Raw genomic sequence first — 23,378 nt, 5'->3', positions numbered from 1 at the left:
AGTTTTTTCCTGGATTTTTCTGTTTGCGCATAGTCACATAGTCACTTTAAGATGTTTTCTTGTTCATGTTTTTGTTTGTTGCGGTTGCACCCGATTCAAGAGCCGAATGGCTCACAGGGCTATACCAAATAAATAAAACTGAAAAACTGAAGTGCTGTTAGCGAGCGCCTATGAATTTCGGCCCGGCACACGAGGGAGTGGGTGTCTAGCACCACGCCCGGCTCGCACCACGCCTGCGAGAAACACATTCCTGCGGAGGGAGCTGGTAGCAACGTTGGGTTGCTCGGGCAATGGCCAGGGTCAACGGCGGCGTGGTGTATTCCGCAAATATGCCCGACTGTGAGGGCGGGCACAAGCCGGCGTGAGTAGGTTAAACGTTGAGTTTTATAAGGGCACCACGCGGTGACCAGCCCCTCCCCACCCAGCCCCACCCCTCCCACCCCCCACCCAGCCCCACCCCACCCTCCCCACCTAGCCCCTCCCCACCCAGCCCCTCCCCACCCTCCCCACCCAGCACCTCCCCACCCAGCCCCTCCCCACCCAGCCCCTCCCACCCTCCCCACCCAGCCCCTCCCCACCCTCCCCACCCAGCCCCACTCAGCCCGCCCCACCCAGCCTGCCCCACACAGCCCGCCCCACCCAGCCCCACCCCACCCTCCCCACCCAGCCCCACCCTCCCCACCCCGCCTCACCCTCCCCACCCCTCCCCACCCCGCCCCACCCCTCCCCACCCCTCCCCACCCAGCCCCACCCAGCCCCTCCCCACCCTCCCCACCCCGCCCCACCCTCCCCACCCCTCCCCACCCCGCCCCACCCCTCCCCACCCAGCCCCATCCAACCCCTCCCACCCTCCCCACCCAGCCCCACCCTCCCCACCCAGCCCAGCCCGACCCCACCCAACCCCTCCCTGCACGACGGACGGACACAATAATCCCCTGTGGGCTGGTGTAACCAGGAGGTTCCTACCAGTATTACGCTCTCCTGCCTTTGTCTCGTTAGTGGTGATGTTTACACACCACACTAGGTACTCATTTGAGGACGAGTCCACCTAGGGGAAGCCCAGGACCAATTCGGATAATCGTCACTGGTGTTGGCCGTGAGCGGGAATCGCTGGGTTCGTAGCGCAGTGCACTCACCACTACCACGGCGCGATAACCACTACTGCTTCCCACAACCCACCACGCCACCCACTCACTCGCCCACCCACCCACTCACTCGTCCACCCACTCACTCGCCCACCCACTCACTCGTCCACCCACTCACTCGCCCACTCACTCACTCGCCCACCCACTCACCCAACCACCCACTCACCCAACCACCCACTCATTCACTCACACACTTCTAAACTTGTTTCCATGCGCATTTTTTATTCGACCATATAATATATAAAACAACAAAAAATCGATTCAACATTTAACACAAGTTGCGACGCGTAGCGCAGATTAGATCATGTAAACCTAGAGGACAAAGACAAAGGTGCCCGTGTAGCCCACACAGGCTGTTGGAGCAAGTGCTGTTAGCAAACACCTATTTCCCACACCTCCGATTAGCACGTGTTGGCTACATACGATGCGAAAGAAATTCAACATACGTGCAAGGCCTGAACGGCTTATCTGCGAGTGGGTGGTGTGGCTAGAACCACGACCCCGGCGCTAATATTAATACACAATGCCAGGTACTAATTCAAGACTCGATCGACCAAGGCGAGATCTAGGACCGGTTCAGATGTCATTGATGCTGACGGTGCGCAAGAATCGAACTCGGGGTCGCCGGGTTCGTAGTGCAGTGCGCTAACCACTACGCCACCAATCCCCAACACAGGCACAGACATACAACAAAGACAAAGATCCCCCGTATAGCCTGTAACAGACTGTTGTGCTGTTAGCGAGCACCTACGAAGGCCGGCACGACACACGAGGGGGTGGGTGGCCAGCACCACGCCAGGCCGCCTTTGTCTCCCTCATGGCGATGTTTACACATCGCACCAGGTACTCATTTTTTAGGCTGAGTCGACATAGGGGAGGCCCAGGACCGGTTCAGATAATTGTCACTGGTGTTGGTCCTGAACGAGAATCGAACCTGGGTCGCCAGGTTCGTAGTGCAGCGCGCTAACCGCTACACCACCGCTCCCCACATACACACACAGTCTCGCACTCGAACACACACAGACATGCAACAACCTCAACTCCCGAGTGACTGAGAAACTATGAACCTCAAGTTTTCAATATCGTTTGCTACTTTATCAGTGACTAACTCAGTGTCAACCAGTAACCCATCAGACTCACCCAGTGTCCATCACAGTGACCCATTGTCCACCGCAGCGACTCCACGAATGTCCACCACAGTGGTCCACCCGGTGTCCACTGCTCGGCGCTTGAGAAATCCGCGGAAGCGTCAAGCTTCCTGCTTTGAGACATTGAGTCTCACGCGAGGTGGTGAAGAGGATGGATAGCTGCGCAGATTTCTAATATTTTACCTTCGTTTAATTCTATTTAGCAGACAAACGCCGCCTTTTTCCCGGATTCGACAGTGAGCTTATTAGGTAAAAAAAAATAATTTAAATATAACAAAAGTCTAGTTTTTATTACAATTATTGCTATTGCTTTAAAAAAATACCATTTACAATTTCCTCCACAGATGACAGTAAACGACACGTGGCAGGCAGGCAGCAGAGGGCGCCAGTGTCGGAGCTTCCCAGGATTTCTCCCTCAAGTCTTGGAGGGGGTGGGGCAGGGGGTGGGGGAGGGGGTGGGGCGAGGGGTGGGGCGGGAGCTCCTCCCCAAAAATTCGTGACCTTGCATGACCTCGCGTGACCTGATCACTGCACGCGGTGGATATCGAACATTTATGTTGATGCTCATAGCAATGGCAGTGGTGAAGATTGCGATGGTGGTGGTGATGATGACGGTGATAGTGATGATACCCGTGATGTTCGTGATGGTGATGATGGTGATAATGGTGTTGATGATAATAGGGATGATGGTGATTACGATGATGATTAAAGTGATGGTAATGGCAGCGATGTTCGTTTAGGTGATGATTTAATCTATGATGGTGATTGTGATGATGCGTGATGATCATCATCTTCATCATCTTCACTCATCTCATTGTCACCATCATCACCCCCATCGTCATTATCATCATCGGCGTGATCATTAGCACCTATGATGTGCACGGATGGCTAGGTGCGTAAGAAGCTCAACATACAAACAGCTTGCCAGCACCGTCGCCACTGTTACCGCCATCATCACTGCCATCATCACCAACATTACCACCATCACCATCATCACCCTCCCCACCTCCACCACCGCCACCACTCCGGCCACCATCACCGCGCGTCCATGAACGCCGCCGCCGAGTAGTTAAAGAGCAGGAAGTCGTGCCGGTACAGCGCGTACAGGCGCCGTCGGTAGTGCGCTCCGAGCGTGCGGAAGTGTTTCAGCGCCTCTCTCCTCGCCTCACTGACTTTACCGCCACGGCCACCGCCGTCACCACCGCCGCGCCGGGCGCGCGCCGGCGCGGGGGGGAACTGGACGTCGGCACCGGCTCCAGCGAGCCGCAGCACCAGGCCGGCGTCACGCTGCAGCGTCTCGTACTTGCCGACGACGTCGTAGCGCACGTGGCACGGGTGGCACAGCGCCGCCGCCGTCTCCCAGTGCTCGTTGAAGGGCTCCTCGGCGCGCGTGCGCGGGTCCGCCAGGTACCACGCAAACTCCTCGAAGCGCACGTCGCTGCCGCGCCGAGCCGCCTCCGCGCCCGGCGCGTGCCGGTGCCGCTGGATGATGCGCGTGCCGTAGCGCGAGTGGAACGCCGTGTTGTACCTGGGGTGCGCGGGGGGGGAGGGGAGGTTTGGGGCGAGGGAGAGATGGGGGGGGGGGCGGCGAGGGGTGGGAGTGATTTAAGACCGCGACGATGCAGTCTCTACACAAAGGTAAAGGTCCCTCCCCCCAACCCCGTGTAGTCTTCACAGGCCGTTGGGGCAAGTGCTGCTGGGTGAGCACCTATGAAGGCTGCCACGGCCCACATTGCTGACGTTTGCACACCATGCCAGGTACTAATTTAAGACTGAGTCGACCTAGTGGAGGCCGCAGGACCGGTTCCGATAATCGTCACTGGTGTCGGTGGCCGTGAGCGGGAATCGAACTCGGGTCATCGGAGCACAGCACGTGACCCGCTACACTGCCGCTCCCCACACACTCTCTCTCCACACCCTTACACCCCTGAAGCCTTCTCCCCTAACCCTCCCCGCACACTCTCCCGCACCCTCTCCCTGTATCCCTTCCCCCCAAACGCTCACCACCACACCCTCCGCCCGTCTCCTCTCTCTCCATCTCCCCTAACCCTCTCACCACCGCACAGCCCCTCGTCGCCCCCCCCCCCCCCGTCACCCTCACCGCTTGGTGAACTTGTTGGTGTAGGCGGAGACGAGCCGCTCGAAGGGGTGGCGCACGAAGAGGAAGGAGAGGTACGAGTGCAGCCGGCGGTTGATCTCGGAGGTGTTGAAGTGCGCCAGCGAGCGCAGCGCGCCGGGCACGTGCGCCTCGTGCGCCGGGATCGCCTGCGCCTGGAGGCCCCTCGCCCGCCCGCTCAGCACCAGCATCACGCGCTTCCAGTTCGTGCACGCCACCTGCAGTCTCAGCAGCACCGACATCAGCACCATCAGCACTGGCAGCAGCATCAGCATCAGCACCATCAGCAGCAGCAGTACCATCAGTACCATCAGCAGCACCATCAACATCAGCAGCATCAGCAGCAGCACCATCAGCATTGGCAGCACCATCAGCACCATCAGCACCATCAGCACTGGCAGCACCAGCAGCAGCAGCACCATCAGCACCAGCAGCAGCACCATCAGCACTGGCAGCACCATCAGCACTGGCAGCACCATCAGCACCATCAGCACTGGCAGCACCAGCAGCAGCACCAGCAGCACCAGCAGCAGCACCATCAGCACTGGCAGCACCATCAGCACTGGCAGCACCATCAGCAGCAGCATCACCAGCAGCATTAGCACCAGCAGCAGCAGCACCAGCAGCAGCAGCACTGGCAGCAGCAGCAGTACCATCAGCAGCAGCATCAGCATCAGCACCATCAGCAGCAGCATCACCAGCATCACGAGCTTCCAGTTCATGCACGCCACCTGGGGTCTCATCAGCAGCAGCATCATCATCAGCACCTGTACCATCATCATCAGCACCAGCATCATCACCACCAGCATCATCAGCACCAGCATCACCGGCAACAGCACAAGCATTATCATCTGCACCAGCATTAGTACCACCACCACCATCATCAATAACGACGTGAGACACCGATGGCGCTGGTGTAGACGATGGCGTAGACGATGGTAGTGACGATGGTGGTGATGGTGGACGCACCTTGGGCACGTAGCAGTAGATGAGGCGGTGTTCATCGTCCACCAGGAGGTGTTTGAGGTCCGCGGGGCTCAGCACCCGGCGCTTGGGCCCCCCCCCGGGCCCCCCCTCCTGGATGGCGTTGCACCCCCGGGAGAGCCGCTCCCTCCTCGCGCGCTGCACGGGGTCCGCCGAGACGATCGCCACGCGCTGGGGGGACACGGGGGGGGGGGGGGACACGGGGGGGAGGACACGGGGAGGGGGGGGGACACGGGGAGGGGGGGGGACACGGGGAGGGGGGGGGGACGGGACACGGGGGGGGGGGCACGGGGAGGGGGGGGGACACGGGGAGGGGGGGGGCACGGGGAGGGTGGCACGGGGAGGGGGGGGGCACGGGGGGGGGACACGGGGGGGGGACACGGGGAGGGGGGGGGGGACACGGGGAGGGGGGGGAGTGGGCGCGGGGGAGTAATGCGGGGACGTGGGAGGACACGGGCACAACACAGGGAGACACGGGAAGGATACGAGGGGGGCGGGGGGGCGCACAGGGGAGACACGGGGACATGGGGACAGAGACAGCCAGGACACGTACCATCAATCAGGCTCCGTAGAGAGAGAGACACAGAGAGACGCACCTGTTTCAGGTAAGACACGGGTAGAGTAGGGGATGGGGTAGAGTAGGGGGTGGGGAAGAGAGGTGGGGGGGGGAATCTAGAAACTCACAATGGGGGGACGGGGTAGGCCCTGAATTTGACGCTTTTCAGCAGGGACCCCCCCCACTCTTAAATTAAAACTAAACCATTCTGGTCGTGGGGGGGGGGGCATCACCCCCATTGTGCCACCCCCAGCCCCCCTCCTCCCGGCTCTGAGGGGGTGGGGGGAACAGGTGGGGTGGGTGCTGGGTGCTGGACTGGGTGCTGCTGTGAAACGCCAAGCGAGGTGCGTGGAGCAGGGCGCCAGGTAGTGGGAGGGCGACTACATTCCTGAGATCTGTGCAAGCCCGGGGCAAGGAGGGAGATCAAAACTCCCTCCCTCCCTGCCCCCCTCTCCCTCCCTGCCCTCCTCTCCCTCCCTGCCCCCCTCTCCCTGCCACTCCCTGCCCCCCTTCCTGCCCCTCTCCCTCCCTGCCCCTCTCCCTCCCTGCCCCCCTCTCCCTGCCCCTCCCTGCCCCCCTTCCTGCCCCTCTCCCTCCCTGCCCCTCTCCCTCCCTGCCCCTCTCCCTCCCTGCCCCTCCCTGCCCCTCCCTGCCCCCCTCCCTGCCCCTCTCCCTCCCTGCCCCTCTCCCTCCCTGCCCCTCTCCCTCCCTGCCCCTCTCCCTCCCTGCCCCTCTCCCTCCCTGCCCCTCCCTGCCCCCCTTCCTGCCCCTCTCCCTCCCTGCCCCTCTCCCTCCCTGCCCCCCTCTCCCTGCCCCCCTCTCCCTGCCCCCCTCTCCCTGCCCCCCTCTCCCTGCCCCTCCCTGCCCCCCTTCCTGCCCCTCTCCCTCCCTGCCCCTCTCTCCCTGCCCCCCTCTCCCTGCCCCTCCCTGCCCCCCTCCCTGCCCCTCTCCCTCCCTGCCCCTCTCCCTCCCTGCCCCTCTCCCTCCCTGCCCCTCTGCCTTATCTTGGTATCGTAATCGTGTCCGGGGTAAGGATGGTGGCGGGGTGCGTTGTGACGTGGGTTGGAGGGCAGTAGTTGGAGGGGGGGTGGTTGGGGGTGGGGTAAGGGGGGTTTGTGGGGAGCAGTGGGGTGGGAGGGAGCTGTGGGGGTGGGTGGGGTTGGGTTTTGGGGGGAGCAGTGGGGTGGAGCTGTGGGGGTGGGTGGGTTGGGGGTTTGGGGGGAGCAGTGGGGTGGGGGGGAGCTGTGGGGGTGGGGGTTTGGGGGGAGCAGTGGGGTGGGGGGGAGCTGTGGGGGTGGGGGTTTAGGGGGAGCAGTGGGGTGGGGGGGAGCTGTGGGGGTGGGGGTTTGGGGGGAGCTGTGGGGGTGGGGGTTTGGGGGGAGCAGTGGGGTGGGGGGGAGCTGTGGGGGTGGGGGTTTAGGGGGAGCAGTGGGGTGGGGGGGAGCTGTGGGGGTGGGGGTTTGGGGGGAGCTGTGGGGGTGGGGGTTTGGGGGGAGCAGTGGGGTGGGGGGGAGCTGTGGGGGTGGGGGTTTAGGGGGAGCAGTGGGGTGGGGGAGAGCTGTGGGGGTGGGGGTTTGGGGGGAGCTGTGGGGGTGGGGTTTGGGGGGAGCAGTGTGGGGGGGGTGTTTTACCTGCTCCCAGCTGAGGATTCCATCGACGTCTCCGAGGCTCCGTGTTCGGAACGGGGCCACACCTGGCGAGGTGGGGAGGGGAGGGGGAGAGAGGTAAGGGGCGGGGCTGTGGGCTACCTGGGACACCTGTAGCTGTGCACTCAGCTGCGTGGGTCCGGCTTTGCTGCATTCCGTGTTCCATCTCCATGGGGGTGAAACGAGCACCGGGACACACACAGAGACGCATAAACAGGTAGACAAACACATACACAGACAAAGATCCCCCGTGTAGCCTCAATAGACTGTTGCGGCAAGCGTTGTGAGCGATCACATATGAAGGCTGGCGCCGCACACGAGGGGGTGAGTGGCCAGCACCACACAGTGGCGATGTTTACACACTGCACCAGGTACCCGTTTGAGGCTGAGTCGACCTAGGGGAGGCCCAGGATCGGTTCAGATAATCGTCACCGGTGTTGGCCGTGAGCGGGAATCGAACTCGGGTGGCCAGGTTTGTAGCGCAGCGCGCTAACCGCTGCACTACCGCTCCCCACTACACAAAGACAAAGATCCCCCGTATAGCCTTAGCAGACTGTTGGGGCAAGGCCGGCACGACACACGAAGGGGTGGGTGGCCAACACCACGCCCGGCCGCCTTTGTCTCCCTCGCGGCGATGTTTACACATCGCACCAGGTACTCATTTGAGGCCGAGTCGACCCAGGGGAGGCCCGGGACCGGTTCTTACAATCACTGGTGGTGGCCGTGAGCGGATCCACTCTCCCTTCACTCCCTCCGGGTCTTTAACTTCGGAGCACTACCGCTCCCCACTACACCCACACACACACACGCACCCACACACACACCCACACACCCGCACACGCACGCAACCACATACACCCACCCACACACACCCACACGCACCTGTGCGGCTACCCGCATGTACCTGCACGATGCCCTAATACCCCCACGCCCCCACCCAACCGCCCCCCTCCCTCCTCCCACCTTCCTCCCTGCGGCCGAGTTCAAGCGTCTGGGACGCGGTGTTGACGCCGTGAAGCGAGTGACGCCGACGTCTCGCCGCTATTATTTAAGGACGAATCCACTCGGTCGCCCAGGGAAGCCTCCCCCACCCCCCACCTCCTTTTTTTCAGGAGGGTCCCGCCAAAGTGTTTCTAGAAAGTATGTGGGGCTGGGGGGGTTGTGTTGATGTTGTTTGGCTAATAGCAGTTCTACTGTGTGTGTGGGTTTAGCTATTGGAGGAGGAGGCCCAGGAACCCGGAGGAAACCCGTGCAGGACACGGGGGAGAACGCACGTCTACACAGAGACACTGAGACACGGAGACACGGAGACAACCCCCGTCTCCACAGAGACACTGAGACACGCAGACACGGAGACAACCCCCGTCTACACAGAGACACGGAGACAACCCCGTCTACACAGAGACACTGAGACACGGAGACAACCCCCGTCTACACAGAGACACGGAGACAACCCCGTCTACACAAAGACACGGAGACACGGAGACAACCCCCGTCTACACAGAGACACGGTGACACGGAGACAACCCCCGTCTACACAGAGACACGGAGACAACCCCGTCTACACAGAGACACGGGGACACGGAGACACGGGGACTGCCCCGTCTACACAGAGACACGGAGTCTACACAGAGACACGGAGACAACCCCGTCTACACAGAGACACGGAGACAGCTCCGTCTACACAGAGACACGGAGACACGGGGACTGCCCCGTCTACACAGAGACACGGAGTCTACACAGAGACACGGAGTCTACACAGAGACACGGAGACAACCCCGTCTACACAGAGACACGGAGACAGCTCCGTCTACACAGAGACACGGAGACAACCCCCGTCTACACAGAGACACGGAGACAACCCCGTCTCCACAGAGACACGGAGACACGGAGACAACCCCCGTCTACACAGAGACACGGAGTCTACACAGAGACACGAAGTCTACACAGAGACACGGAAACAACCCCGTCTACACAGAGACACGGAGACAGCTCCGTCTACACAGAGACACGGAGACACGGAGACACAGGGACAGCCCCGTCTACACAGAGACACGGAGACAGCTCCGTCTACACAGAGACACGGAGACACGGAGACAGCTCCGTCTACACAGAGACACGGAGATAGCCCCGTCTACACAGAGACACGGAGACACGGAGACAACCCCGTCTACACAGAGACACAGAGACACGGAGACAACCCCGTCTACACATAGACACGGAGACACAGAGCCACGGAGACACAGAGACACGGAGACAGCCCCGTCTACACAGAGACACAGAGACACGGGGACAGCCCCTGTCTACACAGAGACACAGAGACACGGAGACAACCCCGTCTATACAGAGACACGGGGACAGTCTTGTCTCTGTGTGTCCTCGATAGCCGATGGGTGGAGTTTTCCCATTTAGGTTTTCTTAGAGAGGGGGAAAGGAGGGCGGGAGAGGCAGGGGGAGAAAAGATGGGGACACGTGGAGAGTGAAGGGGAGGGGGTAAAGACACGGGGATAGTGGGGGGAGACACACGGGGATAGTGGGGGGGAGAGACACGGAGGTTAGTGGGGGGAGAGACACGGGGGTAGTGGGGGGTAGAGACACGGGGGATAGTGGGGGGGAGAGACACGGGGGTTAGTGGGGGTGCGGGCATTGCGAGAGGGGGCGAGAGGGGAAACACGAGAGGAAGAGAGGGGTAGGGGGGACATGGGGAGAGGGGGAGTCGCAAGAGGGAGGCGGGGATGAATGAGTAGGGGGGGGGGGCAGCAGAGAATGCGCGTGGATACAGCGAATGCGGGGAGAGCAGCAGAGATGGGGTGAGAGAGAACGGGGGGTGGCGTGGGGATTGGGGTGAGAGAGGGGGGGGGCAGGAAAAGAGTTTCCATGCTCCAGGGCCTTGGTGGGGGCGGGGCGGGGGGTAAGCGAGGGGGGATAAGCGAGGGGGGGGTAAGCGAGGGGGTGGAAGGAGAGGGAGGGAATTCCGGAGTCGTGAACGCACAGGAAGCCAGAAGCACTCACCTCCCTGGGAGGGAGATCAGAGGGAGGGGGGGAGGGGCAGGGGGGGAGGGGCAGGGATGGTCGGGGAGGACACCTCGATCGAGGGACCCCACCACGAACGCAATGGGAACACGAGGGCACACAAAACACAATCAGCCCCCGTGTAGACAAAACAGTCTGCTGGAGCAAGTGCTGTTGGCGAGCACACGTCAAGGCCGGAACACCACGCACGGCCGCCTTCGTCTCCCCAGTGGTAGTGCGTGAACATCGCATCGGGTCCAGGACTTGATCATTTAAGTCCGAGCCGTGGGCAGGAATCGAACTCGGGATGCCGGGTTCCTGGCGGGTCTCACGCTGCCCATAACCCCGGGGTCTCACGCCCCGGGCGTAGTGAGGCCGTCTGACCGCCTGTAAACCCCCAGCCTCAACCCAGCTCCAACCCCTCACCTCATCACCAAGCCACACTCCATTCCTCATCCTAACTGGAGCCCCGGTCCCCAGTCCACAATCCCCTCCTTGCCGGGTCCCACCCCCTCGCCCCGCACCTCCGCGCCCACTCCCGGCATCTGTTGCCCGAGGGTCCCCGTGACCCGGTGACCCCCAACCAACACCCCCCCCCCTTCACGAACTCGACTCCTCCTGCCGCGGGGACCCAACATTCCACCCCGACCACGTGCCCCCCCCCCTTCTCTCCCTTCACTCCCCCTCCACTCTCCCTCCACTCCCTCTCCACTCTCCCTCCACTCTCTCTTCACTCCCTCCACTCTCTCTTCACTCCCTCCACTCTCCCTCCACTCCCTCCACTCTCCCTCCACTCTCCCTTCACTCTCCCTTCACTCCCTCCACTCTCTCCACTCTCCCTTCACTCCCTCCACTCTCCCTCCACTCTCCCTTCACTCTCCCTCCACTCTTCCTCCACTCCCTCCACTCTCCCTCACTCTCCCTTCACTCCCTCCACTCTCCCTTCACCTCCTCCACTCTCTCCACTCTCCCTCACTCTCCCTTCACTCCCTCCACTCTCCCTTCACCTCCTCCACTCTCTCCACTCTCCCTTCACTCCCTCCACTCCCTCCACTCTCCCTCCACTCTCCCTCCACTCTCTCCACTCTCTCCACTCTCCCCACTCCCTTCACTCCCTCCACTCCCCCTCCACTCTCCCTTCACTCCCTCCACTCTCTCCACTCTCCCCACTCTCCCTTCACTCCCTCCACTCCCTCCACTCTCCCCACTTCTGCCTTTCCCCTCTCTGCTGCTTCTTCCCTCGCACTGCTCAACTCGAGAATCTCCTCCCGTCGTCGTCTGCATTCTCTCGAGCTGCCACAGAAACAACGTCGCTCAATTCAAGAGACGCGTTCCACTCTAAATCGTTTACATCTCCTCCTGGATGGCGGTGCTGTTCGTTGCCGGCCGCTTGATGCTTCGGGCCTGCGTTGAAAAACGATTACACCCCCCCTCCCCCACCTCACCACCCCCCTTCCCCCCTCCGGCCGAAACCGACACCGGGGTCGGGTTTAGCCTCCACACACACACAGGGAAAGACAAAGGTTCCCCGTGTAAACCCACGCAGGCTGTAGGGGCAAGTGCCTTTGTTGCGAGCAGCTATACGAGAGCTGATCGCGGTTCACGAGGGGAGGGGGGGGGGGGAGTTGACCAGCGATACACCAGACTGCCTTTGTCTCCCCAGCGCTGGTGTTTATACAAAAGTATTGAATTAAGGCTGAGTCGACCTGGTGGAGGCCCACGACCTGCGTAGAAGTTGGCCCCAGTGAGCGGGAATCGAACTCGGGTCCCATGGTTCGTGTGGCGCAGTGAGATAACCGCTGCGCCACCGCTCCTCAGAGAATCACCCGCCCACCGTGCACCGGGGGAGGGGGGGCACCGGGGGAGGGGGGCACCGGGGGAGGGGGGGGTCGCGGGGGTGCCCACCCCCTCACATGAACCGGGCATGAGGATGCATCCCTCTCAGCTGGAGTCAGGGCCCACGAACTGGGTCATCTGGCCATCCTGGGTCTCTGGCCCCAGCGGTATGGAATCAGGACTCGGGTCCCTGGTCCTACGGAGCCAGATAGCTGGCGCCAGGGACCCGGGGACCCAGCCACCTTGAGCCGAGGTCCCAGGCAGAGGACTCCGTTACCGATAGTCTGGATCCAGTTTCCGTGGAGGTTCAGCGGCCGCCCTGATTAATACTGTGGTGTGTATTGACCATATTAACCACGCGCCGTCTGTTTCAAAGTGGACGTTACAGACCCCCTGTGACGCCATTCGCAAGAGTAGGCCATTGTGTGCCGGCGTTCAAATTTGCCAATTTCGAAAGATGACACCACATATGACTCGCTTGTGATCCCACACAGCAGGGAGCACAGCTCCCTACTGGCAGCAGGCTCATGCCCCTCTTGCGAACGAGACGCATGTCCTGGTTTCCTCGAGTTCTCAGCCGTGTCACGCAGAGAATCAACTCGGAAACTCGGATCCAGGCAGAGATCAGGCTACTGGGAGCAGGAATTACCGGAGCCAGGATCCAGTCGACACGGATGGATCCAGTATTCGGTCAGCTGGAGCCACAGACGAAAAACCCGCAGTCACTCGGGAAAGCCTCACCGAGTCTTGTGACTCTTTGTCAGAAGAATCCTGCCAAGTTTTCAGCAGTCGAAGGGAGATGATTGCTGCTCTTGCTGCTGTGGTGCGTGATCCCGACGGAGTGATCTGCGGTGTCATTTTCCACATTTTGTTCAAATTTGGACCGTGACACCAGCACGCGATGGCCTAACTCTTGATGAAGACCGTGACAGGATCTTTAATGTCGTATTCAGATTGTAAATGTTGTGACTTGGCTCTCCAACACACCGGTGTGATGAACTAGTGACGAATTGGCACGTTCTGTTGACGTGGCAACCCTTACTAGTTGGCTGTGTCGGGTGGTGGCGGGTTTAACGACACATTTATATATGTACGCGATCTAACCTCCCCAAAAAAACTCTTATGGGTCTTTATCGTCCGCTCCGAGTGAAGCAAATGCAGCCACATTTGAAGCCAACGAACTCGGTTTCATCGACCCGGGGGCCACGATTCGACCTGGGTTCCTGGGGGGCCAGGGACCGCGTCCCTGGAGCCAGAGAACCCCGGGGTGGAACTCTCGATGAGTCCCGATCTGCGAGTCTGAAACTACGACTCGTGGAATCGGTGACCCCGGTTCAGAGTTCAGGGCGAGGGAGAGCGCGTGTGTCCTTATCTGTCCGAGTGTGTTTGTGTCTGTGTGTTTGTGTCTGTGTGTGGTGTGTGTCTGTGTGAGTGTGTCTGTGTGTGTGTGTCTGTGTGAGTGTGTCTGTGTGTTTGTGTCTGTGTGTGTGTCTGTGTGAGTGTGTCTGTGTGAGTGTGTGTCTGTGTGTGAGTGTGTTTGTGTCTGTGTATGTGTCTGTGTGTTTGTGTCCGTGTGTGTGTCTGTGTAAGTGTGTCTGTGTGTCTTTGTGAGTGTGTGTCTGTGTGTGAGTGTTTGTGTCTGTGTGTGGTGTGTGTGTGTGTCTGTGTGAGCGTGTGTTGTGTCTGTGTGTGGTGTGTGTTTGTGTCTGTGTGAGTGTGTCTGTGTGAGTGTGTGGGGAGCGGTGGTGCAGCGGTTAGCGCGCTGCGCTACGAACCTGGCCACCCGGGTTCGATTTCCGCTTACGGCCAACACCGAGTGACGATTATCTGAACAGGTCCCGGGCCTCCCCTAGGTCTACTCAGCCTCAAATGAGTATCCGGTGCGTTGTGTAAACATCACCACTGGGGAGACAAAGGCGACCGGGCGTGGTGTTGGCCACCCACCCCCTCGTGTGCCGTGCCGGCCTTCATAGGTGCTCGCTAACAGCACTTTCCCCTACAGTCTGTTACAGGCTATACGGGGAATGTTTGTCTTTGTTGTATGTCTGTGCCTGTGTGGGGATTGGTGGCGTAGTGGTTAGCGCACTGCACTACGAACCCGGCTGGCCCCGAGGTTCGATTCCCGCTCACGGTCAACACTGGTGACGATCACCTGAGCCGGGCCTGGGCCTCCCCCTAGGTCGACTCAGTGTCAAATGAGTACCTGGTGCGGTGTGTAAACGTCGCCACTTAGGAGACAAAGGCAGCCGGCGCGTGATGCTGGCCACTTAACTCTGGTATGCCGCGTCGACCTTCAAAAGGTGCTCGCTAACAGCACTTGCCCCAACAATCTGTTGAGGCTATACGGGGGATATTTGTCTCTATATGAGTGTGTGAGTGTCTCTGCGTGAATGGGTGTTTTTGTTTGTTTGTTTGTGTGCGTCTCTTTTGTCTCCCGTGTGTGTCTCTATGTGAGTCTCTCTCTGTGTGTGTGTCTCTATGTGAGTGTCTCTCTGTCTCTATGTGAGCCTCTCTCTCTCTCTCTGTGTCTCTATGTGAGTCTCTCTCTGTGTGTGTGTCTCTATGTGAGTCTCTCTCTCTCTGTGTCTCTATGTGAGTCTCTCTCTCTCTGTGTGTCTCTATGTGAGTCTCTCTCTCTGTGTGTGTCTCTATGTGAGTCTCTCTCTCTCTCTGTGTCTCTGCGTAGAGCGGTAGCGCAGTCGTTTTCGCCACTGCGATACCAACCCGGCGTTCCCGAGTTCCGAGTCCCGCTCACGGCCAACATCAGTGACAATAAACATCAGCATTGGGGAGACAAAGGTGGCCGGGCGTGGTGCTGGCCAAGCCACCCTCGTGTGTGCCGTGCCGGCCTTCAGATCGCTAAGAACAGTCCGTTCAGGGCTGTATTAGAGATTTTTGTCTTTCTGCCCCTCTGTGTCTGTGTGCGCGTGTCTGTGCGCGCGTGTCTGTGCGCGCGTGTCTGTGCGCGTGTGTCTGTGCGTGTGTCTGTGCGCGTGTGTCTGTGCGCGTGTCTGTGCGCGCGTGTCTGTGCGCGTGTCTGTGTGCGCGTGTCTGTGTGCGCGTGTCTGTGTGCGCGTCAGACCCTCCCAGGTGCCCCGTTACCTGGAGCCAGGGAGCCGTGCAGGTAGGCTAGAGCCAGGAGGATGGAGCAGCCACAGCTGAACAGCGCCATGCGAAACAGACGCAGCCTCATTCTCCCCCCTCCCCCCGCCCCCCCCTCCAGCCCCCCCACCCCCTCCTCCTTCAAAGGGGTCCTCGCACCCCCCCCCCTAAACTCTGCCCCCCTCGAGCCGAACCGGGGATGCCCCCTCGACTCCCCGCGCGCGCGCGCTCTCTCCCTCTGCTGCTCTCTGCTGCTCTCTCTGTGTCCACGGAAGAGCGGCCGGCGGACGAGCCGATCTCTCGCTCTGCGGCGGGGGGGGGGGGAGACGGACGAGACCACGTACAGGCAGAGGGGTGATGGTGGTGATCATGATGGTATGGGGATGGTTGGTGGTGGTGATGATGATGGGAGTGATGATGATTGTATTGGTCGTGATGATAATGGCGATGATGGGTGGTGGTTGTTGTTGTTGTTGTTTTATAAACCTCACCCGGTACTTATTTTAGGCTGAGCCGACCTCGGGGAAAGCACCAGTGTTCAAGCACCAATCGGCACTGATTGCAAGCGGTGGCTGCCAATCGACCTCAGGTAATGGGGGGGGGGGGGGTGCGTCGTATATAACTGCGCTAGCCTGTGCCACCAGGTATGTGATGGCGATGGTGTTGGTGGTCTCCGTTTTATATCTGCAGCAGCAGCCGCAGCAAGACGTCACGGGCAGGGGACACGTGCGGAGGCAAGACGCCTGATTCGCATTCGAATAGACTCGTGGCCAAAGTCTTGTTAGCGAGCACCTATTAAAGCCAGCACGACGCGCACATTAGGTTGGGTGGTCTTGATGGAATCATATTCGGCCGTCTTTGTATCCCGACTTTTGATGGGGTGTTTTTGTTTTGTTACCACACCGTTACCAGGTACCAATTGGAGTTGACTGAGGGTTTGGCCCAGGACAAAGTTCTGCTGTCGCTCGCCACTAATAATAGCCGCGGCCGGGAATTGACCGAAGGTGGCTTGGTTCGTAGCGCTGTGTGCTAACCACCGCGCCACCACTCCCCCACGTATCGGCATACGCACTCGCATGCGGACACACGCGCACAGATACACCCAGACTTAAAATTCAGATAATTATACGCACAGAGAGCGATGGAGCGGTAGTGAAATTCTAACTTAGCAATCTTTGAAATACGTAATCGACCAGGCTATGCGTTAATTGTGTGTTGACCGACTCTCTGTGTTGTATTACATAACATTTCGATATTTTGCTCGGTTATTTAATTTAGTGTGTTCTTTCTCCTAATGTTCAAGCTTGCGTACTTTACTACGCCTCTTTTTCCGTACTCATTGACATGTTAATTTTTTCTCTAACCCCCTCAATCTCTCTGCCCCCGTCCCCTCTGCCTATTTAAGGCCACTCCACAGAGACGATCTCCCTCTCTGTGCTTGTGTTACTCTCTCTCTATGTATCTTGGTGATATCTGTCTGCTTATATGTCTGTCTATAGTTTTCTAGTTAGATTTTTTGTTGCTATTTCATTTATACCTGATGATGATTGCTTGTGTTGCAATCGAAACGTCGTATGCTATTATTTAATTTATTATTTTATCTGTATACGTGACTTTACCGAAAGAACCAAAGATTAGATTATAGCTACATGGGCCTTAGCTGGTAAATAACAAAAAAAAGTGTTTTAAAAAAATTGTTGGAAATCATCTTCTCATTCACATTCCTGCCTATCCGCCAGCCCATTCACCTACCTGCCCATTCACCGACATGGTCATTCACCTGCCCACTCGCCTCCCTGTCACCACCAGGCGCTGTTCAATGCGGCTCTTCGTGAGCTGTACCTCGAGGCGCGCGCCTCGCATCACTTACCACTCCCCAATAAAACAACAGCAGCAGCAGCAACCACCGGCAACCACCGCATGTCATGTGTATGTAATCCGCAAACCCATCCCCTACGCCCTTTCAGGCTCCTAAAGGTTATCAACAAATCTCTGAATATAACAAGAATAGCGCAGCCTCGCGTCACCGCAGCTGTGGCGCGCTGGGATTGACATCGCTCTGTCTTCACGCCGCCGTGCCGGACTTCGCATAGCTGCTCGCTAACACCACTTGCCCCGAGTCTGGTGGGGGGGGGGGGTGTTTGAAGTCTGTATGCAACCCTAAACCTGAATGTGTTGTTTGATAAAATGCACCTCGACTGTGGGACACGCGCGCGCTGTGGTGGTGGTGGTTGTGGCATCGTTGCCACTGTGGTGGTGGTCGTGGTGGCATCGCTGCCACTGTTATGGTGGTGGCATTGCTGCCACTGTGGCCACCGTGTGTGTGTGAGTAAGCGGAGAGCGGGCGGGGAGCAGAGAGAGAGAACATATGTTCTAAACGAAACTATATATTGTTTTACATTTCACCAGGTAAGGCCCACTGAGCTATGTAACTCTTTTTCAGAGGCGACCTGGCCACAAATGTTAGCCCAACGAAATGGCTCATCACGTGGGAATGTACAGCAGCCAAGTATTCTAAACGCATGGCTCATAAATGTGGAGGGGAAAACCACGCGACCACGGGAAGAGAGGCACGCGAACTCCAAATATACAGGAGTCAGGGTCCAGGTCGAACCCACGACCTCCTGTATACCAGGCGAGGCAGCTAACATCTCGCTGCCGTGGCGCGCCCAGTGCCTACCGGACACCTGAACCTAGCTGGCTCAGAGCCAGGGCTATTGTTCCGGCACGGGGCAAATGAAAGAGGGCTCGCGATGCCCACTAATCCACTCGCACAATGAGCTCCCCCGTCACGGCCCCACGGAGTCATTGTACGAGACGCATAAACTTTACTCCCTTCTGTGTGCGCGTGTGTGGGGGTCTCACACACACAGGGGCGTGTGTGTGGGGGGGGGGGGTCACACACAGGCGTGTGTGTGGGTCTCACACACAGGCGTGTGTGGGGGTCTCACACACAGGCGTGTGTGGGGGTCTCACACACACAGGGGCGTGTGTGTGGGGGGGGGGGGGGGGTCACACACAGGCGCGCGTGTGTGGGGGTCTCACACACACAGGGGCGTGTGTGTGGGGGGGGGGGTCACACACAGGCGTGTGTGTGGGGGGGGGGCTCACACACAGGCGTGTGTGTGTGGGGGTCTCACACACAGGCGTGTGTGTGTGTGGGTCTCACACACAGGCGCGCGTGTGTGGGGGTCTCACACACAGGCGCGTGTATGTGTGTGTGTCTGTAACACAGGCGTGTGTGTCTGGGGGTCTCACACACAGGCGTGTATGTGTGTGTGTCTCTAACACAGACGCGTGTGCGTGTGTGTGTCTCTAACACAGACGTGTGTGTGTCTCTAACACAGGCGTGTGTGTGTGTGGGGGGGGGGGGTCTCACGCACAGACGCGTGTGTGTGGGGGGGGTCTCACACACAGGCGCGCGCGCGCACACCCGCAGCACGGGCGCGAACCTCCCCGGATTTTGTTTTCGTGGTGGGAGAGAGACGTGAACAAGAAGGGACCCGCGGCAGCCACACGAATGCGATGACCTTTACCCGCGGCTCACAGCGAGTTCACGCGCAAAGCGAGTCGAGACGGGCAAGTGCGAGTAGAATCAATTACGGCTCGTCACTCCATTACAGGCGGGGCTCTGCCAAGCTTGTGGCACTAATGGGTGGGTCATGTTCAGGGCCAGGTTAAGATTTTGTAGGCCCCTGGGCTTGCAGGTACTGCGAGGCCCCCGGTAATATTTTGAAAAGGAAAACAGTTAAAGAAAAATAAAATGTATGTTTACAAGGCTAACAAATAAAATTCAGCATTCACAAGTTAAATATCTTTTCACTTAAAGCTCTGGAGGTCCTCCAGCTGGTGGAGGCCCCTGGGCTACAGCCCTTAAAGCCCCCACACGCCTGAATCTGGCCCTGGTCATGTTGCTGCTGCTGCTGCTGTTGCGTGATCTCGCGGCCCGAGTTCAAATCGCGCTCGTTCGTGGTCAACATCAGCGACGATTATTTGAACCGGTTCTGGGCCTCAAACGAGTACCCGGTGCGGTCTGTAAACATCGCCGCGAGGAAGACAAAGGCTGCCGGGAGTGGAGTTTGCCACCCACATTCCCCTTCGTGTGAGGTGACAGCTTTGGTTTTTTCGGTAAAGTCACGTAGGTAAAACATTAAACTAAATTAAATCACGACGTTTCGGGCGCAACACAAGCGCCCTTCTTCAGGTGGGGACAACTTAAGCGGTTGTGCTTTCGCGATTTAATTTAGTTACATTTTTCACCTACGTGACTTTACCGAAAAAACCAAAGAGTATGAATCATTGCAGTCACGAAAACTTCAAATCTAGAATTAATGGTGTGACAGCCTTCACAGGTGCTGCTCGCTAACGACACTTGCCCCAACAGCCCGGTCAAGGCAAATCGGGGCAGATATTTGTATTTGATCCCAATTGAGTAATTCGTTGCTTATTTTTCAGGGACAAAATGCGCAGCATTGAGAATGTTAGACCAGTCACCGGTGACGTTGTTTTGTTTTAACCGTGCGAGGAAACCCATCGCTACTCAGCGTCTGCAATGTTACGATTGATTTGCTGCACGTAACTTCCTTTTTTAAAATCCTTTATATTAAGTTCGCTTGCTTGCTTGCTTGCTTACGACCGTGCAAACCTTTCGGTCGTTTTTAACCCACTTCCCGTGATCCAATCGAGCTGACATTTTGCACACAGACTCGTTGTGCGAGACAATTAATGTTCGTGAATTTTTTTTTCAAAAATTGTACACTGTTTAGGGAAAACAAATTAAATATTTAATTACCAATTGTTTAATACTGCAGACAATCATCTGACCCATAGGTGGCAGCCATCTCAAGCCAGAGGACGAGAGGACTCTAGCCGCCACGCATATAAAGGATTTAGAGTGAAAAACTTTGTTTTTACGGGTTATACTTATTTCGCTCGCACCCAGCTCCTCCGGCGGGCCATTCTTGTCGAGCAGCTCCCGGCTGATGAATGCGTGTCGCCCGCGTCAATCACAGACCGCCAATCAGTCAAGCCGGAGGCGGCGGTGGTACATACAAACTCCGCAGAGAAAGGCGCCCTCGTCGGAACTCGAACCCAGACGCTTTGTGCCGTGAGGCTTGCGGTGTCACCACTGCGCCCATTCATTGGCTTCAACAACCGATCACGTGGCTCTGCAGTGCAGCGGGCAGCTCGCATTCCGAGTTCAGATCCTGGTTGGGGTGTGGTGTTAGTTGGGGTGTGATTCAGCCCATCGTCCCTCCGGGGTATATAAAATGAATAGCGCGGACTCCACAGTCGACTGTAGTTGTCCTATATACTCACCCCCATCATAGGAATGTGACGTTTCCTCCGCTGGCTCAAGGCTGTACACAGGCGATGAGCACAGACTCAACAATACTCGTTTGAGCAGGAAGTTACTCCGACTTGGGCACGTACAAAGACACTCGTATTAACAAAATGTCGTCACCTCCTTATCACGAAATTTTTACTTAAAACTTTCGTGACTGCAGGAATTCATATTCTGGTTCTTTCGGTAAAGTCACGTATATAAATAATAACATATCACGTTGCGATCGAAACGTGATATTTTTATTATTTTCATTTTTATTATAATTTTTTCTATCTACGTGACTTTACCGAAAGAACCATAGAATACTCATTATCGCTCTTTTATCGATTGTACCATGGTTACCGTAACTTCACTTATTGATTCCTCCACTCATGTTGCGGACTCGGTCCCATCACGCGGTGTTCAACCACCACGAGCACACTGCAGGTCACAACAACTCACTCACCCAATCGCCACACTGCAGGTCACAACAACTCACACACCCATTCACTCACCCACTCACCACACTGCAGGTCACAACAACTCACACACCCATTCACTCACCACTCACCACACTGCAGGTCACAACTCACACACCCATTCACTCAGCCACTCACCACACTGCAGGTCACAACTCACACACCCATTCACTCAGCCACTCACCACACTGCAGGTCACAACTCACACACCCATTCACTCACCCACTCACCACACTGCAGGTCACAACAACTCACACCCCCATTCACTCACCCACTCACCACACTGCAGGTCACAAAAACGCACTCACCCACTCACCACTCACCACACTGCAGGTCACAACTCACACACCCATTCACTCACCCACTCACCACACTGCAGGTCACAACTCACACACCCATTAACTCACCCACTCACCACACTGCAGGTCACAACAACGCACTCACCCACTCACCACTCACCACACTGCAGGTCACAACTCACCCATTGCCTCACCCACTCACCACACTGCAGATCACAACTCTCCCATTCCCACACCCAATCACCACACTGCAAGTCACAACACTTCTCATTCACGGAATTCCCTCCCATCGTCTCTTCCCCCCCCCCCCCCCAGGCTATTACCAAAATAACTTCGTTAAATTCAAGAAGCCTGTTAACTAAAAAAAATAGGTTTTATCCTTTCTCACAATAAAACAGCTGTGTTGAGATGTTCAAACACCAAATAGACACATTTTGCAAGGAATCACGTACGTGTGGTGAATGCAGACATAGACCACGTATACCTTTTACAACTATACAGTACTGTTGGTGGATGGTCGCTCGATGTTTTTGGGCTTGCTCAGCAACTGTGATTCAAATGAAGACGAACGATGTGACAAGATGGTTTTTGTGTGTTCTGTCATTTGTTACTCCTCCGGCAGGCAAGGTTGCGTTGGCTGGGTCATGTAGCCCGCATAACCCAGCCACCGCATGCCTAAACAGCTTTTGTTCGTACGGATAGAGGGGGCTAAGCGGGCACGGAACGGGTTAGAGAAGAGATGGAGTGATGTGGTACGAGAAGATGTGGAGCCGAGTGGACTTGCCGATGACTGGAACCAGTGGTGTGAAGATCGGGCTCTGTGGAGGAGGCTCGTGAAGGACGCTGCTGGGCAGTTTGAGGTAGTGACCCTCCAGCAACAACGGAGGGCGGAGGAGCGCCGGGCAGCTAAAACACAGCAAGTTGGCAGTTGGGGGCATAGGTGGTGCATCAGGCAGTCATCTCAGTCGACCCGTGGCACCTGGGTCTGCTAGCGGGCGTTCGACACTTCACGTGGCCTTGACGTGCACATAGCCTGGCACAAGCGCCGTGGTGACGTTAACGCCACTTAGTGGCGAAAGGCGGCTGCGGTTGTTGTTATCGAGCGTCCTCGAGAGCCCGGTGGATATCTCACACACATTCACCTCCCATCGTCTTGAGTGTAAGAGCTCTACTTATCCAAGTAAAACTGTGCCCTGTGCAAACAAAGTTCTACTAATCGGGTCTCGCACACAAAAGATCCACCGTATATCATTTAACAGACAGTGTTGGTTACTTCATTTGAAACCGAATGGACTGAGGGGAGGCCCAAAACCGGTTCAGATAATCGTCACCGTTACTGGCCGTGAGCGGGAATCGGACTTCAGTCCGCCGGGTTCGTAGCGCAGTGTGCTAACCTCTGCGCTACCGACCGGGTTATAAGATGTACCCCCATCCTTTCATTTCAAGGACCTGCGTATTGTAATCCAGAGAATACGGTAGCTGTCGGCCTTTGGCAGCAGTGGGGGGAGGTAGAGTCCACGTTTGTATCGGGCCCATCGATCTCCCAAACAAACGGAATTCAAAACACGTGAACTATAAACCCAGAGCGGTGGCGCAGTGGTTAGCGCACTGTTATTTGTTTACTCCGCTTGTTCACACAAGGTGCGGCGGCGTTGGGAGAGTACTGCCACATTCTCAGTAGGGAGACGATGGCTGCTGTGTGTGCAATCGCAATTGAGTAATTTTGCGG

The 23,378-nt window shown here is 57.7% G+C and overlaps 1 protein-coding gene across 1 annotated transcript; it reads right to left on the bottom strand.

The window, feature by feature from the left end:
* Window positions 1-1,355: 1,355 nt before the first annotated feature.
* Window positions 1,356-15,743, bottom strand: LOC133355470 (carbohydrate sulfotransferase 13-like). The gene is made up of 5 exons (XM_061572786.1): window positions 15,546-15,743; window positions 7,581-7,642; window positions 5,379-5,564; window positions 4,395-4,627; window positions 1,356-3,821 (listed from the first exon to the last, which is right to left on the bottom strand). The coding sequence occupies exons 1-5, from the start codon at window positions 15,634-15,636 to the stop codon at window positions 3,329-3,331; spliced, it is 1,065 nt and encodes a 354-aa protein (XP_061428770.1). The 5' UTR covers window positions 15,637-15,743; the 3' UTR covers window positions 1,356-3,328.
* Window positions 15,744-23,378: the final 7,635 nt, after the last annotated feature.

Source organism: Lethenteron reissneri, chromosome 51, assembly GCF_015708825.2.
Source record: "Lethenteron reissneri isolate LAM-NWPU_2019-01 chromosome 51, ASM1570882v1, whole genome shotgun sequence".
In the NCBI taxonomy this organism is placed as follows: Eukaryota; Metazoa; Chordata; class Hyperoartia; order Petromyzontiformes; family Petromyzontidae; genus Lethenteron; species Lethenteron reissneri.
Note: the sequence above shows the minus strand (reverse complement) of the source record. Positions and strands in the feature narration are given on the sequence as shown.